We start from the raw sequence: 23,185 nt of genomic DNA on the forward strand, positions 1-23,185 counted from the left end.
ATCACACTCCTAGGACTGTTGGTATGCTTCACTTGCGATTGAGATTTTTTAATTTCGAGATGGCATGCGCGTATAAAGGATCTGAATTTTAATTACGTTGTTGGTGAACCTGTTTTTAGGATCAATTTGAGTGTAAATTGAAGACAGGAAATTCTACTACAATAGAGTATGAATAGGAGCAAAGTAATGTAGCTGAAGTACGTCCTTGCTGGGCAGTATAATCAAGCCATCTCTTGGAGGAAAGCGAGCATTTTAGTTGATAACTTATTGTAGTAATTTGCCAACAACCTGTTTTATTCTAAAATGAGACCCTATATCAAGTGGGAACTTTTTAATTTAAAGCTTCTGTTCTTTGTAAGGCCTTTTTTTTTGTTTTAAATCCTCTTGGATCCTGCATGATTGAGATTTCAAATGCGTAAAGGCTCATCAAAAGTCAAGGTTTGTCTGGTCTACGAAGAACACATGAACAATGCCAATGCAACTTGACATAACATAAAATATGCCGGAGCAGTTTGAAATCTAATGTTGTCTTCAATTCAAGTGTTAAATCCGTTGACATATACCTGGCTACATTTTTGGGTATTCTTGCTTTGTATGAGCTAGTTGTGGAGTTTGGGCTTCTTGTATATGTCAATGAAAAAAAATATAAATCTATAACAACGTTATTAATGTCAAGCCATAAACAGGCTCCATGCAATGCATCAGGAAAACATATCTAGTTTAATTTTTTTAAAATAAAGCGAAGTGGAGTCCAGCCAGAGTTTTTTTGTAGTTGAGTTGAAACTACTGAGTTTGCCCTATTCATTATTTTGTTCGTACTTGTTTCCATGCTCTGTTGCAGTCATATTTTCTTCCCAAGCTTCCATTTTTCCTTGGTCCCCACCATCTCTTAAATGAGTTGTCTTATTTTTTTTTTTTTTAAATTTTATCTCACAGCATTGTTTGCTATGATATGCTACAGATGGCGTCTCCCTCTATTCACAGTGATCCCTGTTGAGTGTGCCTCATCTAGAGGTGGGGAAGGGTTAATTTTTCATCCGGGGAGATGGGGTGGGAACAGATTTTCCCTTCATCAAATATGGGTGTAGCGATACTTGAAAGAGTTCCGTTATTGCTCCCATTCTGATAGCGATTTGAAAAATAACTAGCTATGGATGTTCACTTAACAGCATAAACCTTTGGTTGAAGGGGTCCATGGCAGAATATAAAAGCCTCTATGATTAAGTAGTCTGAAGTTTCAATCCTTGGCACCTTCTGTTCTCTTCATTAAATACTCCCTCCGTCCCCTTGGCACCCTTTGTTCTCTTCATTACATACTCCCCCCCGTCCCTTATTATAAGATCCAGATAATCAAATTGCTTGGTTTAAGAAAACTATTAAAATTAGTTCAAAGTAATAAATATGCAGAATATACTTTTCTTTCCAGACATGTCCTTATTATAAGTGGGTAGGTGAGAGTGAGAAAAATTTGGAGGGAGGGAGTACCTTTTGGTCTAAGGTATGCTGAGCCCATGCTTTGCCTCATTTCAAGCCCAACAGGATTTTGTATGACGAGGTGTATTTGAGATTTTACGTTAAATTGTTCATGACCCTCCCTCAACAACTTAAACTTCTAGATATTGTGGTCCGTCATTGATGTGTCTCCCGAATTTTGTTTTGCCCTCATTTGAATGAGGCACATGATGCATCAATACACGCACATAGTGTACACACAGGCATTTTTCCTAATTACTAGAAAACCATGTTGATTCCTTGATTTTTAGGCCAAGTGTTTACTCTTTTGGTGCTTTGTATTTCTCTTTCACAATTTTTTATGATACTTTAGCTATGATTTTTTTTTGAAGGTCAGTTCACAAGGTATTTATTAGCTGTTCCTTCATGGACAGGTTAAAGGAATGATAACAGATTTTGGAGATAACATGCATTGCCAGTTTCTTGAGATTCTTCGCAGTTTATTGGACTCTTGCACGTTATCTGGAGCCCAGGTTCTCTTCTTTCTAATTGTCTGGTCCCTAAATTAAACTTTCGATCGGATTCATATGACCTACATTCTTCTTGACGGAAAACATTATGTATCACAGTTATAGCCTTCCTGTTTCTTATTTATTATTTATTTAGCAATGCATGAAATTTGATTTAGTGTTCTTGTACAAGTTTTTTGATATACTTTTCTAATTTATCATGGTCGCTTGTAGTTTTAAGTGATATTTATTTTGCTAATTATAATTAATTTGAAGTCTTTTCAGTTAGTGCAAACTCTGGTTTTGTTTTGGGGTTAAATGTTATGGAGATTAAAACTTTGAGTTGCTTCTGAAGAAGAATTCCTAGTGAAAGTACCCCCTTACAAAGGAATCAATTAAGAATGTCGTGGGAGATGTGAGGCCTAAGACATTGTACTGTGGTTATTCACTTCCCCACATTCCCTTCTGTCTTCTTGAGTTTCCACTAGTTGATGTGTACCTAATGTGGTTGATTTTGTTTGAGACATCTTTAGTAGGTCCCCTCCTGGCTAAGTTGAGCGTAGTAATTTCTACGTAGGAAGGTGTGATTAACTGTTTTGTCATGTAGTCTGCAGTTATCCACCAACCCAGATACTTATGGTTAATATTTACTGAATTTGCAGCTAAATAGTTCGGTATGGGTCCAATATGTTTTCAATCACCATGGATAGTAGTGGTTACTATGTTCTGAAAGTACTGTTAGTCATGTATGTGGTTCATATGCTGTCAACGGTTAGCATCCAACTTGAAGCACTAGTATCATGTCATTTGTAGGGGGCAAATGAGAGGAGGAGGGAGGGGGAATTGTTGGTTTGGATATGGTGGAAGCTTTCTGTTTGGTTTAATAAGTGGTTTTAGTTTTCTTGCTTTATAATGGCTTTTTCATTTGGAGTCAACACATTTAAGTTTTTTTATGCAGGTCTTAATTTTGAATGTTGACTTGTGTTTTATAATATGTCTGCTGATTTGTTGGAAAACTTGTCAGTTTTCATGTAAGATGGAGGTCTCTTTCTAGGTTCGTTAGATTGTTATTACTGGACTAGTTGTGTTCACTATTTTAATTTTTTTTTCCCTTCCTGACAGAGGGACACTATTATTGATATCTTCTATGAGAAGCATTTGGGGCAACTGATCGAAGTAATAGCAGCATCATGTCCTTCTGTTGCTCGTGCAAGTAGCAATTCAGTGGATCCCAGTCAAAGGGTCAAGTGTCGGATGGAAACAAAACCAGAGATATTATCAAACATAAGCGAATTATTATGCTTTTGTGTGCTGCATCACCCATACAGGATAAAGTATATTGCTGCTGTGCATTATGTCATTGATATACCTTTAGGAATTTGCTGCTGCTCATGTTAATTTTGAGTGTGAATTTTTCTGTTGCTTGCAGATGCAACTTCCTTTTGAACAATGTGATTGACAAAATTTTGCTTTTGACACAAAGAAGGGAGAAATACTTAGTTGTTGGTGCTGTTCGATTTGTTCGTACTATCCTCTCTCGTCATGTGAGTCTTAATATCTGCACTAATAAAATGTTTGATGAATTTTAGGGAAATGCAGAATGGATGGTGGTGGAGTTGAAAAGCAAGTGTTGTTAATTTTAATGGTCCATTGGTCCCCAATTTCATGTTAGGATAGGATTAGTGATGGTTTTTTTAATGGACACTTAGGTGGTATGTTATGCCGAAGTCTTGCGGTGAACATTAGGGTATCTGAGTTTCAAAATTGAGTGGCAATGGGATCCTTAATTGGTATTTATGTGCTTGTTTGGGATCACAATTGGACATGCCAAAAGCACTTATTCACATAATTTGAAGCAAACCTGTCACATACTTGCCTCTATTCCATTAATTATGATTGCAAAGTTGCTTATGAAGAATTCTACTGCCATTCCAAACAAGCACTATGTAGATTGGCTCTCCAACCTCAATAGTTAACTTTTGGGGGAGGGTTCCTCATTTTACTTGAGTATCTATCAATTGTTATCAAAGTTGACGGTCATTGGTTCTGGAAAGGGCTGCCTATTGAGGGTTTTGACCGTTGGAGGATTCTAACTAAAAAGGAAGATGAGTGAAGTGTTGTAGATTCTATCGGGATGCCTAAATCTCACATAAAGTAGCATAGGACCCTCAAGAGGGTATTCAAGTAAGTTCTCCACTTTTCTAGGTAGCTTTTGGAGGAGGGTTAGTGTTAAGAATGGTTTGAATTTGTTTAGTGTCCTATATTTCCTTTTGTTTCCATGTTATTCGGGTTTTGCTGCCACTTTGTGGTGGATGACCCCCTTTAAGCATTTTGCTTAACATGTTGGAGTGTTGACCTGCAGGACGAGCATCTGATAAATCATTTTGTTGGGAACAACCTTCTCAAACCAATTGTAGATGCTTTTGTTGACAATGGCCATCGCTACAATCTGCTAAACTCTGCAGTTCTAGAACTTTTTGAGTATATCCGGAAGGTACTTTCTTTTATACCTATGTACCGTGCATCTTAAATGTTTGAAGCAATTATGTACTGATAACATTGTATGCTGCAGGAGAATCTAAAATTGTTGGTGAAATATTTAGTTGATTCTTTCTGGCCTCAGCTTGAGAAATTTGAGTATTTGGCTTCCATTCAATCACTGAAAGTAAAATATGAGCAGGTATTTTCCTTGCCGCTGCTCCTGGTTTTGGCGCATATGTTGCTCCTTCTGTTTTTGGCGCAAATGCCTGAATCTGACGTTACATTTTTGCTTGCAGTGTTTAGATAACGGGGGGCCAAAAAGTACTGTTAATGTGACTGACCCCCGGAGACGAATTGATGAACGGGCTCTAGAGAAAGAAGAGGAAGACTACTTCAACGAGGACAGGTACATTCTCTCTCTCTCGAGAATTGTTGGAGATCTCTTACATCTATAATGTTGTCTTACTCTGTTGATTGAATCAGTGATGAGGAAGACACAGCTTCTGCATCCGTTTCCCACAATCAGAAAGGACAGCCACAGCAATCTAATTCATCTAATGGTTCTGCAAGCGTCTCACAGACAAGGTAGGTTCCATTTTCCTGTATTATGGAAATTGAATCGTTCGCATTCCATATGTTCCAAACTGATATGTTAATTTGGAATTATGGCCCAAGGTCTGGTGGTCTAGTAGACTATGATGATGATGAGGATGATGAGGATTACAAGCCACCGCCAAGGAAGCCAGAAGCTTCGGATGAAGATGAAGGGACTATGGAGTCTCTCAGGCTAAAACGGAAATTGCCTCCCAAAGACAGAGAAGCCGAGCATGTGAAGAAGCAGAAGTGGTTCAAGTATCCAAAGTCTAAAGATGGTGTTTTTTCTGCCCTATGTTCAACAACACTGAGCCAGGCCGTGCTTCCTGCTAAGAAAACTGCAATCAACGTACATGGTAGTCCTGACGCAGCTGAAGGGAGAATGAGCTCTAGTGACAACAGTGAAGAAAAGGCATCAAGTGCTCCTAGAAACTCTTCAGATAATAACAGCGCAACCGCTGAAGTGAATCATGTAGAGGAAGAAACTACTGCCTCGAGGAACTGTTCTGATCACTTGCATGGCAACGAAGATAATAGACAGTTGGATGGTGAGGAACGTCAACTGGTGCCACCAAATTCCTCACCGGAGATGGCTGTAAATGGATCATAAGTAGTATTTGGAACCATGTACAACAAGGCACGGATAGTCTATTCTATTATGACGTGGATTTGCTAGTGAGCTGACTGCCAAAGCAAGAGCTTTGAGACGACGAAGGACAAGGGACATGGGGGAAATGTCGCTAGGTACCATACCGCCAAAGAGGATCACGAGGAGATAACATAGCGTGGCACCTAAGAGGCGGGGAAGATATTAATGCCATCAACTTGGATCTTATCCTCTCCTCCGGCTCCTTGTCTAGTAATTTCTTGCTTTTTTGTATAACATTCATCAGCATTAATTTTCATCTTTTCTTTTTCTTTCCCTTTCTCTGCTCTCTCTGTTTTTTTTTGCTTACTCGAGCCCTTTTCATAAATCCTGCCAGAAAAGAGGGTGGGTTGGGGAATGGGGGTGAGGGAGATAGAGTCCTGTTACCATCATTCCCTTTTTCGGTTGCTTGAACTTGGTGATCCAGGGCATCAATATCTGCCTTCCACAGGTTTTCTCATTTTTTTTTTAAATGTTTTTGCGGTGGATATGGTAACAGGATTGTGCAGTGAGTTTGTAGGGTCAATTTTTAGCAAATGTAGCGAGTTAAAAGAATCCAGTGTATATTTAAATATTAAAATTTCAATGTATTTTTCAACTTTAGTTGTTCTATTTCTGGATAACCACACTTGTCTTCACCATCAGACATTTAAAGTTACTTCTGTGTTTCTGTTACTCCTGCGCCCCTGTTTTTCTGTTACATTCTTGATCGCAACTATTTTTCAAACTCCAGATTACTTTCCAAAAAGAAGTTAAGGGTTACATGAAAGACACGTCAGAGGTTGGAGTCCTGTCCGTAACATCAGCTTGAGCGAGATGTAAAATCCTCAGGTGTTTACCAATTAAGAGTTGGGTCTAGTAGAAGGGGTTAATCTCTCATAACATGATAAATTCTTATTAGAAGAGGTATCTATATTTAGTGTCGGACTCGAGTTGGATTGTATCTACTAGGAAGATAATTATGTCTATATAAAATCCTAAAGTGTGGTCCTAGGTAATGTTGCAGCCGAATTCGAAGTGGCTACTATAGATTAATTCAAATTAGTGGTAAATTTAAACTGTTCAGATGTTTTTATTACTGGAGTATCTTATATTGGATCAAGCGAACATTTCTCTCTCAAACAATAAATATACCCCAATACAACTAAAGATTGACAATTAAGCGTCTTGAAGAGAGCAAATTAAACGTAGTTGCCGCTCTTCCGCTTTTAGCAGGGAAGAAACTGTTCATTTTTGTTTTCTCTGTCGGAAGACCGGTTGCTTTGCAGAACAAAAACTCAGAAGCATGAACATAAAGGCGAATATAAAAAGTCAGGGAATGGAAAAAAAAAAAACAAAAGAGGCATGAGTTATTACTAATACAAGATGGACAAGGGTTAAAAGGGTTGAAATTTAGGTTACTAAAATGCATACAGAGAAGGAAGTGGCAAATGGGTTGGCAACAGCAGAAAGTGCCACGTGCGAGTGATAGCAACACGTGTTATGAGTAGTAGTTGTGTGCGGTGCATTGTTGTAGGCTGGGGAACAATATAACGAAAGAAGAGGAAGCTTGGCTTTGTGAGTGTGAGGGAGCAAAGATGAGCAGCAAGAACTTGGATTCCAGATCTCTGATACAGGGACTTCGTAGCTTTGATAATGAAGTTCCCCTCTTCGACTTCGGCCATCCTCTTCTCAATCGCGTCTCCAACAGCTTCCTCAAAGCTGCTGCGGTATAATATTGCATGGTTAATTATTTACATGCTTCTTCATATTTGCATGCATGTGATGAACTCCTCTTGTCTCTCCAATCTGTGACAGATAGGAGCTATCCAAGCTATGTCCCGTGAGGCTTATTTCACGGCTGTCGAAGGTGCCATGCTTCTCCCTTCTTCTTCCCCGCTCGTCTCTCTTCTTCTGAAGTCACCGTTTTTACACCTGTAATGTAAATGATTTTCTAGGAGCGAGCCTTGATAATGGTGGCAGCATCGTACCCGATGTTTCAGATGCCAAAAGAGCTCGTTTTCCTGGTCTCGGAGGTACATCATATTCGGCCATCTAAATTTTGTATATCTGACTCTCTCTTTCAAATTTACTCTGCTTATTTGTTGCTTAAATGTTCCGTGCACGTACCCAGGAGAGACTTAACAGCAAATCTCTTGAGGCCATGGTGAGTTTATAAGCAACCTTATGCTCATTTATTCCCCAGTAATGTTTCTTAGTCTTGATTCTTTTACCTTTGTTTTTTTGCTGCTCAGATCAAGAATAGCGGAAAGGAGTCCTTTCAATGGGGTAATTATGATATATTCCCCTTAATGTCTATCTCATGTGCCTTTATATGTATATGAATGTGAATTTGCTTGATTTTGTTTACCAGTGGAAAATTAAGTTGAGCAATATCTCAATCTGTTTAATGAAAATGGTAGTTAAACTTGTTTTCTGATAACGGATTGAAGTCATTAATTAACTTCTCCATGTTGAAAAATTCGTAGCCTCTTCCCGTTCCTTCCCATCCTTTTCTTTTTTTAGATTTTAATTTTTTATAATTTTTTTTTGAAAACATGTAGTGTATTTACAAATGATTAGAATTAAATTTTAATATAGTTTGTAATTTATTATTTATTTATTTTTATAATTTAATATTTTAATAATAGTTTTAAAAAGATTTAAATCTAAACCGTTAAAATATTAATCTAACGGTTAAAAAAAAGGTTAAAAAGGAAAGAGGATGTGAAAAAAAGAGGAGAGGTTATAAATCGGTATATCTTAAAAAAGATCCACATATTTAGGGGTATCAAATAAAATAGGAGGCATGCGTCTACTCCGTTGCATTATTGAGGCAATTCATTGCACCAAAAGTCCAAAACCTATTTTTTCCCCTTCCCAAAATAGATAGGAAATGATATAATTAATGCGCACATTGTATTTTTTTTTTTAGAGCCCCATTTAAGCCGCCCTAAGTTGTTTCAATCCATAGGACTTACAAGTTTGGTCAGTCTTACCAATCAGATTTGAAACTTCGATCGAGTCCCTTTCATGGTTTTGGATAGACTTCCATAAATTTGTTTGTCAATTTGTCAATAAATTTTTTGTATCTGACTGGCTGGCTTACAGCTACTATTAATTCAATCCCTTACAACTTCATAAAAGATCCATTACAAAAAGTACGTAATTTTATACATAAAGAGAGTTATTTTTACATTAATTGACTCAGATTAACTATGGATCACAGTTGGTATCTGTCAATTTATAGGGGAAAAACAAATTGCATCTCATTTTCTATTTCTGCCAAATTATATATATCTTAAGTTCTTAATTATGTCTGGATGCATGGATCAATGAGATATATTGCATATCTATCATACTTTGATTTACAAATTAAAATATTGACTAACTTGTGCATGTACGGGGGAGAGCCATCGCCATGTGGCTGCATCAAGTTGAAGAATGAGCTAAAAAGCGTGAATTTGAGTGGCTAGTCAAAACACTCAAACTGGGTAAAATTTGACAATGGACAAGAAAATTGTGGTATTATCGATTAAGCCGAGGTTCCCAGGTTTTCAAGTAGCATCTTTTCTATTCATTTTGTCATGGGAGCCTCCATTGACCTCACACGTGCGCACTCCAAGGGCTTATTCTTCATTCTTCACCAACCATTAATCTAACTTCATTTTCATTCATATCGGCTCGTAGTTAAAATAAGCCAAGTCACCGGTGCGTCCTTGAAAGATCATTCAATTTTTTTTTAAATACTCCTCTTTTTTTTTCCTTTTGGTTTTTGTAGTAGATTTCATACAAGACTTCAAAAGTTAACAGTGAACAAATATATTTTATCAAAAAAATAAAAACAAAAGTGAAACGATAGAACTGAATATGAGTGAATCCGATTGATCGCATGGTATTCATTAGACTATCATGAGTTCCTGGAATATCCCACAAGCAAGAATTATGATTTTTTATATCAAATTTGAATTCATTCATATATATATATATATTAATCATCTAGAAAACCCCTATTTATGTAAGTTCCTTAATCTAATCATTTTGAAGTCGAAAAGAGGACATCATAACCTTAGGATCGTAGAAAGTGAAAAAAGTTGAGTCTTAATTTGAAATAATTTGATGAGATTCTCAATACTGATCTCTAGCTAATTTTATATACAGAATGTGCAGTCATTTGTATCGTTTACTTGGAACTAACTTAAAATATTTATGAGTTTATTAGACTTATGGCTACATCAATAGGATAATTGAAGTGAGAGACAATGAGACGTGTCTTTGCCCGTTGACTTGGTAAATATAGACTGTTATTACTGCGGTTCTATTTATAAAAGTTAGTTGACTGATTTAAAAAAATTAAAAAAAAATTAAATTAGTTATTTATAATAAATAAGTGTTATTTTTTAAAAAATATACTTACTAATCAAGTATATTGATTATAACAACTATTTTTAAAAAGATTATATTAAAAAAATATATAAATATAAGAGACAAAATAGATTGAGATATCATATTTCACGATAACGTGAAAATAGGCACCGGCCATTAATAATAAGCTTCGATGCGTTCTCTAGAAAGGAGGAAGGAACGGTCCAGATTCTTAGCAGTACATCTATAGGACGCAGACGAAAAGCCATTAAAAAGGAAAAATCAAAGTATTGTATCAGTGAGAAACTCCATCGGTGAGATCAAATGGGATCGGTGCTTATGACGATGAGAAGGCTTGTGGGGATGATGGGGGAGAACGAAGCTCAGGCTCAGGCCAGCAGATCAGGCGGGGGCTACAACAGTGGAACCCAAGGCTCATTCACTAACAGCGGATCAGGCGCTCAAAGTTTCGGAATCGTCAGCTACAACAACGGCTCTAATTCAGGCGCTCAAAATTTCGGCGTTGGCAAGTTTGTTCACAAGAGTGGCGCTACATAAGGCAACGGCAACGGGAGCATTGTGAACAATGGAAGCCCTTTCTTTTGGTGAGTTTGGTGGGTTAGGTTGTATGATTCTTTTTGAGTGTTTGTTTTTGGGGCTGTAACTTTTTTTGAGTATTAATAAAATGGACTTTTTTGCTCCAAAAGAAGAAAATATATCGTTTCAGTTGAGGCTTCTCTTCAATTGTTTTTAGGGTCTCTGTACTGCCAATGATATCTCAGTCTTATGCGTGTGATAATCTGAAGATCCGATTCTTTTTAGGGAAATTATGACTTAGCTACTAAAATGATCAGATGGATCACATATAACTCAATCAAGCACGGAAGCGGAAATTCCTTCTTATGGTTGGATGCGCGTACTTAATATGAGTATTAATAATTATTAAGAATGCATTATCTGCAGAATGCAGTAAATAATTAAATTTAATACCAATAAGAGGTTTTGCTGCTAAATCGCAACTGTTGCTACCATTGTTATGGATGGTCTCAAATTGTCTCAAAATCTTCTTGAGTTTCCGCTAGTTGATGTCTACCTAATGTGGTTGATTTTGTTTGAGACATCTTTAGTATGTCCTCTCCTAGCTAAGCTGAGCATGGTGATTTCTATGTAGGAAGGTGTGATTCACTGTTTTGTTATGTAGTCTGCAATTATCCACCAACCCACATACTAATGGTTAATATTTACAGAATTTGCAGCTAATTAGTTCGGTATGGGTCCAATATGTTTCCAATCACCATGGATATACTATGTTCTGAAAGTACCGTTAGTCATGTATGTGGTTCATATGCTGTTAACGGTTAGCATCCAACTGGAAGCGTTAGTATCATGTCATTTTTTGGGGGCAAATGATAGGAGGAGGGAGGGGGGAATTATTGGGTTGGATATGGTGGAAGGTTTCGGTTTGGTTTAATAGGTGGTTTTAGTTTTCTTGCTTTATAATGGCCTTTTCAGTTGGAGTCAACACGTGTGAGTTTTTTTATGCAGGTCTTAATTTTGAATGCTGACTTGTGTTTTATCACGAGTCTGCTGATTTGGTGGAAAACTTGTCAGTTTTCGTGTAAGATGGAGGTCTCTTTCTAAGTTCGTTAGATTGTTATTACTGGACTAGTTGTATTCACTATTTTAATTTTGTTTTCTTCCCGACAGCGGGACACTATTATTGATATCTTCTATGAGAAGCATTATCTTAGTAATAACAGCATCATGTCCTTCTGTTGCTCGTGCAAGTAGCACTTCAGTGGATCCCAGTCAAATGGTCAAGTGTCAGATGGAAACAAAACCAGAAATATTACCAAACATATGCGAATTATTATGCTTTTGTGTGCTGCATCACCCATACAGGATAAATTATGTTGCTGCTGTGCATTATGTGATTGATATACCTTTAGGAATTTGTTGCTGCTCATGTTAATTTTCAACGTGAATTTTTCTGTTGCTTGCTGGTGCAACTTCCTTTTGAACAATGTGATTGACAAAATTTTGCTTTTGACAAAAAGAAGGGAGGAATACTTAGTTTTTGGTGCTGTTCGATTTGTTCGTACTATCCTCTCGTGTTATGTGAGTCTTAATATCTGCACTAATAAAATGTTCGATGAATTTCAGGGAAATGCAGAATGTATGGTGGTGGAGCTGAGAAGCAAGTGTTTGTTAATTTTAATGGTCCTTTGGTTCCCAAGTTCATGTTAGGATAAGATTACTGATGGTTTTTTTAATGGACACTCAGGTGGTATGTTATGCCAAAGTCTTGCTGTGAGCAGTATGGTATCTAGGTTTCAAAATTGAGTAGTAATGGGGTGCTTAATCGGTATTTATGTGCTTGTTTGGGATCACAATTGGACACCCCAAAAGCACTTATTCACATAATTTGAATCAAACCTCTCACATGCTTATCTTATGTTCCATTAATTATGATTGCAGAGTTGATTATGAAGAATTCGCCTGCCATTCCAAACAAGCACTATGTAGATTGGCTCTTCAATAAGATATATTTATATTTAGTGTTTAATAGTGTTTTTAATAAAAGGATATCTGTGCTTACCAGAAAAAAATCTTAATGTGTGGTCTGTTGCAGTCGAATTCAAAGTGGCGACATTAGGTTAATTCAAATTAATGATGAATTTAAAATGTTTAGATGTTGCATCGTTGGAGGATCTGACATTGGATCAAGCGAACATTTCTCTCTCAAACAATGAATATAAATTTTAGGTCCCAAAAAAAAAAAAAGCAATGAATGTAAATGAGTTTTTTCCCCATATAACAAAAGATTGACTAAGCGCGGAGAGCAAATTGAACGTACTTGTTCCTCTTCCCACTTTTAGTAGGGAAGAAACAGTTGGTTTCTGTTTTTTGGGTCGGAAGAACCAGTTGGTTTGCAGCATAAAAAGTCAAAAACATGAACATAAAGGTGAATTTAAAAACAGTCAGGGAATTTACAAAAAAAAAAAAGCATGAGTTGTTGCTAATGCAATATGGACAAGGGTGAAAAGGGCTGAAATTTAGGTTACTAAAAGAAAATGCATACAGAGAAGGAAGTTGGAAATGGGTTGGCAACAGCAGTAAGAGCCACGCACAAGTGATGATAACACTTGTTATGAGAAGTAGTTGTGTGCGGTGCATTGTTGGAGGCTGGGGAACAATATAACGAAAGAAGAGGAGGCTTGGCTTTGTGAGTGTGAGGGAGTAAAGATGAGCAGCAAGAACTTGGATTCCAGATCTCTGACGCAGGAACTTCGTAGCTTTGATAATGAAGTTCCCCTCTTCGACTTCGGCCATCCTCTTCTCAATCGCGTCTCCAACAGCTTCCTCAAAGCTGCTGCGGTGTAATATTGCATGATTAATTATGTACATGCTTCTTCATATTTGCATGCGTGTGATGAATTCTTAATGGAAGTAACAGGCGTGTTTGGCAACAGAGGAAAGCAAGACGTCAGTGGCATCACCAATCAAGTAGGATTGGTTCAAGGTGTTTCTTAATGAAAGTATCCTTTTGGGGCATCACAATTCTATTACTGTGTATCATTGTTGTTAGGCTGTATCCCTCTATATTATTATACTTGCGTTTATGAGTCTAATATTAAACCCCTTCAATCGTACTTCTGTTACGATTTAGCTACCTGATGATCTGGTTTTTTATTCAATAAACAGCATTCAATCTCAAACCTCTTGCATCTGGTATTAACTAGATTCCGTTGATGACTTTATAATGATGGATCATGTTTAGATCAACCGAAATACTGGACATGCATGTAATATAAATTCTAAATTCTAAATTGGCGAGAACAACTAATAAACTTGTTATATTCCTGCTGTTCAAGCATCCCAACTCTCTGAAAATGATTTTTTCCCCCCCTTAGTATCAACTGACCATTAACGGAGTTGAGAGAATTCGTTCCTCTGTGTTGTGGACTTTGTACTTCACCTGTCCTTCTCACAACCAGAAACGACGTGTTCCGTGGCTTCTAAAGCGGTAAGAAGGGGAAGATTGACGTATGATAAGCTAAATATGCCTGAGTTATTTAAACTGGAAGGAATTATTACCCTATATCTATCTGTTCTGTGTGTTAGCCTAGATTCAATTAAGTCGATTGAATGGGACGGCTGAGGCTTCTGGATGATGCATTTGATGATTTTCAACGTTAAACCAAACATGCTGGCAGAAAATGACACGGTCAGATTACTTTGATGCCCAGATTCCTTGTGCATTTAGCAGAGTAGGCCGGCTTTTATGAACAGAGGAAACAAGCGGCATTGAATTTCAGGCTCATTTTCCTTTTACAGATTCAACTTTTTCCATAATCTGGAATTAAATAGGTTTAGTTGATGGCTTGACAATGATGGATAATGTTATTTGATCATTGGAAACACAGCTTGTGATTTTTCAGAGCTGGTTTCTATTAAGGACAACTAGGATAGCATTATCTTCTCTTCAATCATCCTCCCCATGATGCTAGATCACTGGATATGAAAAAGTTTATTTCAAATGACCATTAAGTAAGGTGAGAGAATCCATTTCTCCATTTTTGGTCTTTCTCATTCTTTGCTCCTTCTCACAGAACCAGTAACGAGTTTGACTCATGACTCAAAAACATGAGTTTAAATTCTACGTAAGTGTTTCTATAAGCAATCATTAAGTCTGTAGACGTATTCATGACTTTCTTTTTGTGGAATATGTCTATAACATTCTTTTTGTTTTTCAAAAATCACAAAATTAAGCGTGGCGTATGAATGAACCGGTTAAATACATTTATCACGGTAATCACGCGTATTCAATAAATTTTTATTGTTTAATTATATAAAATTTTCTTGATATTTAAGCCATGAGGAAGTAATTTTTTACTGTTTAAACATTACTAACGAATCCTCTTCATTTCTTAGTTTGTGCAGATTTTTTTTTTTTGGGTCTATTAGTTAGCACATTTTTTTCAGTGTGGGTATACAGTATTCTTGAAGTTATACATGTATATATATATGTGCCTCTAGATTTAACTTCTTTAGCAGATAACCTCTTTAAATCTGGTGGGAAAAAACACTATTTTTTTGGCCAGCCAAAAAGCCATTTTAAATTTGGAGATATCATATTTAAATACATTTGTATGTTACATTTTATAAATAAATAATGGATAAATTGATGACGATGAAGTTGGTTGCATAAAAATTGTTATCTACACATACCCTTAAAAATTCAAAATTGAAAATTCAGCTGTGCGCATTATTTAGCCAGTTTTTATGCGAAGTCTTGGCATAGGCGCCCGCCAAAAGACCCAGGGCAACCTCCACCCGCGGGAATCGAAAGCCCTGAGCTCTATTCTCCGGAAGTTTCAGTTTTTGTTTTCGCTCCTTCCAATCTCCAGCGTCTCCTTCTTGGCCCTTCCAAGATGAGTACTATGAAGTTTTGCCGCGAATGGTTGCTACCTGTCTTCCTTACCTTCATTGCGATGCTTTTACGACGTTGAACATGGGCTTCCATCTTCACATTATTTTCTTCATCTCTTGATTTCAGCAACAGCATTCTGTATCCTAAGGAGGAGAAGGAGCAGAAGATTCTCCTCTACGCTTGCCGTAACTGTGACCACCAGGTTCTTGTTTAGTTTAGCTTACCTCCGCTCTCCCCCCCTCTTTCTCCCCTTTAACCTTCCTTCTTGTTCATGCGTTGCTGCAAAGTGTTAGACTTACTGAATAGACACTCTAGTTACTTATCCAACTATTTTTAGGTTTACTCTGATGACATGTTTCTCTCGAAGCAATATGCCTCGTTAGAGAAAGAACTTACGGGTTTCTGCTCTGATCATTTACTCCTTCTGATGTATTTTTGCTATTGAGGAGCTTAATTATGAATTTTGTTTGAAGATTCTACCTACTAAATGTTTCTAGAATGCCAAGGCTCAGACGCCTTGGTTTGTTTAGTAATCTATATATGGAAGATTGCACTATAGAAGAGCTACATTTTTCTACAGTGAGTTTGATGCGAACAAGATCATCTACTCAATTCTTTTTTATAAGATGGAATATAATTTTTGAAATCTGATGTATTTTTTCTTGGTTCATTAAATATATGAATGGCACTTCTTTACATTCATTTTTGAGTTAAGGGACTGAATCATTGGACTTCTATGGAACTGCTGTTCTTATATTTTCACTCCGCGACTCACATTCCATTCTTATTAATAGGCCGTTTCCATTGTTTTCTACCCAAAGTCAAATGCAAATTGACTCATTATGTCCTTTAGAAATGTCAAGTCTTTTGGTATATGTGAATTGATTCAGCTTATAAAGCTCCTGCCATTATTTAATTTCCTAAAAACAAATTTCACCCTCTCCAAAATATTTTTGGGCTTCAAAGAGGGTTAAAGGATGCCTTTTAGCCTTCATCTCAATGTTCATAAAATGCATCAAAATTATATATTTCTTTTTTGGTGATTAACCATCCCCATCCAATACTGCCAATTGATCTAGCTTTGAGTTGGGTTGAGCTCCAGTGAGGGGGAAGCTCTTCCAATGTGGTTTTTCTTCCGTCCACAAAGCTCAAATTCAAGATTTTGCTTAGATTGTGTCAAGTCTCTCACCATTTAACCCAACTGCTGTTGATAAATTAGAATACTTTCATTACCATCATGTTCATTTTATTATGTAAATGAAATCTAATTGGTTTGGAATAAACGTGCATATGATATTCTATTCCTCAATCACGCTTTCTTAGTATTTTGGGTTTTATAATTTTGATGCATGTCGATTCAAAGGAAAATTGTCCTCACTTTGTAATACTGTAAGTTATTTGATGATTGAAAAACTCAACCTTCTAGGTATGTTATACTTATTTTGGTCGGTTAGTATTGTGTGGCTGCTCTGCCTCCATACTGTTTAAATGCCCAAAATCTTGGAGCCAATAAGTCCAAGGTAGCCACACAGATGCCTATGACTTAAGGCGCAGTGGTTTTTGTTTAGAATATATTTTCATTATAGCACTTTTCTGAACCCATGTTGGTTTTATTGCCAGTGTTTCTGTTCACATTTTTTTGCACTTCGATTATAAATTTTGTTTTACACTGCCATGCTTTCTTATAAAAATTAATTGCTGATGTTTTTGTTATGGAGGAATTGCATCCAATTTCACATGAGTATGCTCAGCCTCATACCTGTTGATCAGTTACTCGTCATTTTCTGGAGGCTGCAGATAATAAATGTGTCTATAGAAATGAGATACATCATTCTGTTGGGGAGCGCACTCAAGTGCTGCAGGATATAGCTGCAGACCCTACTCTTCCACGTACAAAGTCTGTTCGTTGTACTCAATGCAACCATGGAGAAGCTGTTTTTTTCCAGGTTAAATCCCTCTTCTACCTGTGGGCAGTTTTGCATTAAGATGGGAAGGGAGGGGAATGATAACAATTTGTGGTCAATCATGAATCTGCTCTTGGGAACAGCATGAAACTGATAACTTCCTTAATATTAGCACTAAATGGTCTAACGTTGGGAAAACCAGATTGTGGAGTGGAGGGAGAACTGTTAGTTAGGTCTTTTTTGGTTGTGGAAACACACAACACTGCTCACGTTTGGACAGAAATAACTGTAACTCAAAGCTAAGCCTGAAGATACAGACTATGCTAAAATTTTCCTGACAGTGAAATAGCGTTTTTAATAACATTATACTTAATTAGTCGGAAGTGGGATGATACGATGTCATGACTGTTCATTTATTGAACTGATAAAAGCACTACTTTACAATTTAGTAGTTGTTGGACAGTAGTCAAATCAGTAATAATCAAATGTACGTGTTATAAATTAAAATTAAGGGCGCACACCCACGTATGATTTAAAATCTATTATAACCGATAAGAACATGGTTTTTATTTGCAGTTGAATTTGATTCTCAAATGACGTAGGAAGACAATAGCGTATAAAAAGAGCAGATATGTCAGAATCTGGGGGGTGTTGTTATGGTGTCTATTTGCATGATACGGGTAAAACGGATGGCATATGATTTAGGGTGATTTACTTATTTTTAGAACACAACATGCTTTAGGTACACTGGTTTGGCCATCTTTTTCTATGGCATTGACTCTGATTTTCACTTTTCTTTATAGAGTTTGGCTTCTAATTAGTTGAAGGAAGCTACAAAAGATTTGTTCCAGTACCGCCAATGCCCATAAGCTTGTCGTGTTAGACAGAAGTCGGAGAAATGCAATATTTTGTTTGATTCTGCAGATTCAAAACACGAATGTAGAAGTACTTTGGTTTTAACAAGTTTCTGAATTTATGCAGGCGACGGCCAGAGGGGAAGAACGTATGACACTGTTTTTTGTTTGCTGCAGCCCAAACTGTGGCCACCGGTGAAGAGATTGAAAATTTTAATATAGTTTGTAATTTATTATTTATTTATTTTTATAATTTAATATTTTAATAATAGTTTTAAAAAGATTTAAATCTGAACCGTTAAAATATTAATCTAACGATTAAAAAGGAAAGAGGATAAGAAAGGAAGAGGAGAGGTTTAGAACCGGTATATATTAAAAAAGATCCGCATATTTAGGGATATCAAATAAAGTAGGAGGTGTGCGTTTACTCCGTTACATTATCGAGGCAATTCATTGCACCAAAAGTCTAAAACCTATTTTTTCCCCTTCCCAAAATAGATAGGAAATGATATAATTAATGCGCACATTGTTTTTTTTTTTTTTTAATGTCATGATGATGCCGTTTTATTATGAGAGTCTTGTATAAGCAGCCCTAAGTTGTTTCGGTCCATAGGACTTAGAAGTTTGGTCAGTCTTACTAATCAGATTTGAAACTTCGATCGAGTCTTTTTCATGGTTTTGGATAGACTTCTATAAATTTGTTAAAAAAATTTATGTATCTGACTGGCTGGCTTACAGCTACTATTAATTCAATCCCTCACAACTTCATAAAAGATCCATTACAAAAACTACGCAATTTTATACATAAAAAGAGTTATTTTTACATTAATTGACTCAGATTAACTATAGATCACAGTTGGCATCTTTAATTTATAGGGGAAAAACAAATTGCATCTCTTTTTCTATTTCTGCCAAATTATATATCTTAAATTGTTATGTCTGGATGCATGGATCAATGAGATATCTTGCATATCTATCATACTTTGATTTACAAATTAAAATATTGACTAACTTGTGCATGTACGGGGGAGAGCCATCGCCATGTGGCTGCATCAAGTTGAAGAATGAGCTAAAAAGCGTGAATTTGAGTGGCTAGTCAAAACACTCAAACTGGGTAAAATTTGACAATGGACAAGAAAATTGTGGTATTATCGATTAAGCCGAGGTTCCCAGGTTTTCAAGTAGCATCTTTTCTATTCATTTTGTCATGGGAGCCTCCATTGACCTGACACGTACGCACTCCCAGGCCTTATTCTTCATTCTTCACCAGCCATTAATCTAACTTCGTTTTCATTCACATCAGCTCGTAGTTATAAGCCAAGTCACTGGTGCTTCCTTGAAAGATCATTCATTTTTTTTTTAAAAAAAAGAGTCCTTTTTTTTTCCTTTTGGTTTTTGTATTAGATTTTATGCAAGACTTCAAAAGTTAACAGTGAACAAATATATTTTATCAAAAAAATAAATACAAAGGTGAAACGATAGAACTGAATATGAGTGAATCCGATTGATCGCATGGTATTCATTAGACTATTATAAGTTCCTGGAATATCCCACAAGTAAGAATTATGATTTTTTATCAAATTCGAATTCATTCATATATATATATATTAATCATCTAGAAAACCCCAATTATAGATGTTCCTTAATCTAATCATTTTGAACTCGGAGAAAGGACATCAAAACCCTAAGGTCGTAGAAAGTGAAAAAAGCTGAGTCTTAATTTGAAATAATTTGACGAGATTATCAATACCGATCTCTAGCTAATTTTATACGCAGCTTGGAACTAACTAACTTAGGGGGTGTTTGGATAACCTCAAACCATGGTTTGGAGAATAGCTTCTGGAGAATAGATTCTGGAGAGAATAGATTTTGAAAGAATAGCTTTTCTGAAAAAGTGATTCTGATAAAGTAAGAGTGTTTGGATAGTTATTGTCAGAAGTGCTTTTTTATATGTAAAAATTACTAAAAAGGACATAAGCTTAAATGATAATTACATATAAGATATATTGCATAATATATGTTAATTTGAAATAAATACAAAATATTAATCAAAAAATTAATACGTATATATATTAATAAAATAAATAAATATTTTTTTGCGAAATAATTTAAGAAAATAATTAAAAACGTATATATATATTAATAAATAATATATATTAATAAAATAATTAAAATTAAAACGTATATATATTAATAAAATAATTAAATATGTTTTTCATAAAAAATTTATTTTGCCAACAAAAAAATATGATTATTTCTTAAAGATTTTAAAGATGAAGAAATCCCATAATTTTTTTTTGACAGAATTAAAGAACCACACACAAAAATTTCATATCAATTGTCTTCATAATAGAGGTTGCAACGAAATATATTTGTCCAAGTACTTTTTTTTTTCTAACAACACATTATATTATCTGAAAAGAAAAAAGGAAATAAAAAGGACATGACTATTCTTGTATATAGTGAACAATTTGATCTCTAATTGAGTCACGAAGTCGAGCCATGTGAGATGAAGATTCTATTGATGAAGGTATATGTGAAGATCCAACTCCATCATCATCATTATTTTCTTTTGCATAAGAACCTTCTTGTTCAAATTGAGTGAAACCAGGATCAGAAATGGATGTTGATCTAATGAAGTTATGTATGGCCATCGTTGCACAAACAATTTGAACCTGTGTTGGAAAGTCATAGCTTGGCATGTTTTCTAAAATTGCAAACTTACTCTTCCAAACTCCAAAAGTTCTTTCAATAGTGCTCCGTAGATTTGAGTGCAAATAATTGAACACCTCATTGTCATTTTCAAATGCAGATGACCTTCGAAAATCAGGGAGATGGTAGCGTTCACGTCTGTAGGGGCCAAGATATCCCATGGGTGTCGGATAGCCAGCATCGACCAAATAATATTTGCCTACATGAAATATATGATTGGTGTTAATAAACTTTGTTTTCTAATAGTTAAGCATAAATAAATTAAATTGTAGCAAATTAAAATATACCTTGAGGCGGATGGGGAAAGTTCATGGAAGGAGTTGTGAGGGCGTGGTCAAATATACGAGCATCATGTGCACTACCTTCCCATCCGGCCAATACAAAAGTGAAGCACATGTCCCAATCACAAACCGCCATTACATTTTGCGTCACTCTTCCTTTTCGGTTAATAAATTTTGTTTGCTCAGTTACATCAACAATGCATGAAATATGTGTTCCATCAATTGCTCCAATAGCATGTTTGAAAAAGGGCCAGTATCGACCACCGGGTCGTATTTTTGTATGCAAATGCTGAAATGTTGGATCTTTTGGTTTGATATTGGACATAGCAAGTCTACAGCATGCCAATAAGACATTATGAAAATGTCTACTAATTGTCTCCCCTGAATGTTGGAATCTCTCTTGCTGCATCCTACTACTAAGCGCATGGCCAACAGTATTTAAAAACATTGCAACCATTTCATGTATCCCAACATTTCTAGTTTCCCTTAGACCGTGTTGTTGCAATTCGGTGCAAAGATTGAAAAACACTTCCCTTTCCATCCTAAACATATTATAACAATGGGTGGAATGGCCTTGTAAAACATCCCTTACCCATGCCTTGCCTGTATAAATACTTGTATGCTGGGGCTCTTTACACAAATGAAGAGAAGCGTATCCACCAACCGCTACTGCAACTTGATTAACCCGTTTGTTCCGTCGTTTACGATACTTTTCCGCAATTTTAATTTCATCATCCATTTTTTGTCTTGTCCTGTGCACATAGACATAAAATTTAGAAACCTTGATATGAAACTACTAAACATTTAACAAGAAAATAAGTTCTTTAATTCCTACAGAATTTGAAAGTCACATAATACAATAGTGCTGATTACATAATTCCTAAAAATATACACAAATTATCACAGTCATCTTCTAAGCAACATAAAAAGTAGTCAAATACTATGATAAGCAACACAAATGAAGTCTCAATCCTTGGTTGCATGCTTCAAGAAGAGCAGGAGTTTTTCCCTCCTGTTCTTCAGAGCCACATACATCTCCCTTGCAGCTGGCTTGTCCATGAGGAGTGTTGTGCACCGGGAAAACAGATCAGGATCATCAGTAACTTCATCAACTTCATTAAGGTGCTCCATGACTCCGGCAATTGACGTCTCATAAGCACGTGCTTCTTCTTCTGCCTTCTTAGCACGTGCTTCTGAAATCTCTTCATGTTCACGCTGAGAGTCATTTTCATTTGCTTGAGCTATCCTGCTTAGTGCATCTGCTATTTTCATAGTGGTAGTGGGTTTCTTCTTCATGGATTCACCTTTTCTTCTAACCCCTAATGAGCTACTAGGTCGACTGCCACCTGTGCTTCTACCCCCACGAATGGTTTCCTGTCTCATCCCAGTGTTGCCTCCACTTCCTCCACTATTGTCATTGAATGTGACAGAATTAAACTCCCCGCTTATGCCAGTTGGTGCTCCTAAAAGTTCATCACTATCTCCAGACCCTTCTTCCATATCATCTTCAGGAACTCCTTCGCTTGGAAGTGTCATGGAAGAAGGTGCCCATGACTGTGGTCCAGTTGCAGCTACAGACCCAAAGAGTTGAGTCAATTCAGCCTGAAACTGAAGCCCTCTTTCTCTAAATTTCTCGTAGCCAGGAACTTCCTGCGCATTCAACACCAAAAATGTAATACATTATACAAAAAATGTTAACATGTGAGAAAATATAAACTCAAATAAAGTTAAACCATTACCACTATTTTCTTCTCCCACCATTCATCAGGGGCACTAACAGTATTCCTTTCGGCATCCCATCCTAAACTGGTCTCACGGAGCAGCCTATCCCATAATTGCCACTCCTTTCATAGGGTATCATATTTGTTTTTCAATTGGATTCTCGTATAGACTCTCCCAGTCTTTGCAGTGAAGCTGTCCACAAGACTTGTCCAAGCAGGTTTTTTCAAGCTAGTTCCTTTTCTTCCCCCTTTT

The 23,185-nt window shown here is 36.3% G+C and overlaps 3 protein-coding genes and 1 long non-coding RNA gene across 4 annotated transcripts; 3 read left to right on the forward strand and 1 right to left on the reverse strand.

Annotated features, from left to right (window-relative positions):
• Nucleotides 1–3: 3 nt before the first annotated feature.
• Nucleotides 4–6,285, forward strand: LOC114746067 (serine/threonine-protein phosphatase 4 regulatory subunit 3B; the record flags this gene model as incomplete). Its single annotated transcript, XM_028934254.1, has 9 exons — nt 4–21; nt 1,887–1,985; nt 3,084–3,295; nt 3,391–3,505; nt 4,324–4,455; nt 4,534–4,641; nt 4,739–4,848; nt 4,926–5,027; nt 5,118–6,285. Coding segments are annotated over 9 exons (1,425 nt in total), but the record flags the coding sequence as incomplete, so codon positions are not given.
• A 1,028-nt stretch (nt 6,286–7,313) lies between these two features.
• On the forward strand, nt 7,314–7,749 carry LOC114746064 (uncharacterized). Its single transcript, XR_003740245.1, has 3 exons — nt 7,314–7,391; nt 7,480–7,531; nt 7,620–7,749. It is a non-coding gene; the product is annotated as an uncharacterized LOC114746064 (long non-coding RNA).
• A 7,621-nt stretch (nt 7,750–15,370) lies between these two features.
• On the forward strand, nt 15,371–18,417 carry LOC114746063 (DNA-directed RNA polymerases II, IV and V subunit 9A-like). The gene is made up of 4 exons (XM_028934253.1): nt 15,371–15,490; nt 15,587–15,662; nt 17,251–17,406; nt 18,346–18,417. The coding sequence occupies exons 1-4, from the start codon at nt 15,462–15,464 to the stop codon at nt 18,415–18,417; spliced, it is 333 nt and encodes a 110-aa protein (XP_028790086.1). The 5' UTR covers nt 15,371–15,461.
• A 3,760-nt stretch (nt 18,418–22,177) lies between these two features.
• LOC114746068 (uncharacterized) lies at nt 22,178–23,072 on the reverse strand. The gene is made up of 2 exons (XM_028934255.1): nt 23,028–23,072; nt 22,178–22,861 (listed from the first exon to the last, which is right to left on the reverse strand). The coding sequence occupies exons 1-2, from the start codon at nt 23,070–23,072 to the stop codon at nt 22,178–22,180; spliced, it is 729 nt and encodes a 242-aa protein (XP_028790088.1).
• Nucleotides 23,073–23,185: the final 113 nt, after the last annotated feature.

The sequence above is a fragment of the Neltuma alba genome, unplaced genomic scaffold, assembly GCF_004799145.2.
Source record: "Neltuma alba isolate B1F8T4 unplaced genomic scaffold, ASM479914v2 tig00004876_pilon, whole genome shotgun sequence".
Taxonomy (NCBI): Eukaryota; Viridiplantae; Streptophyta; class Magnoliopsida; order Fabales; family Fabaceae; genus Neltuma; species Neltuma alba.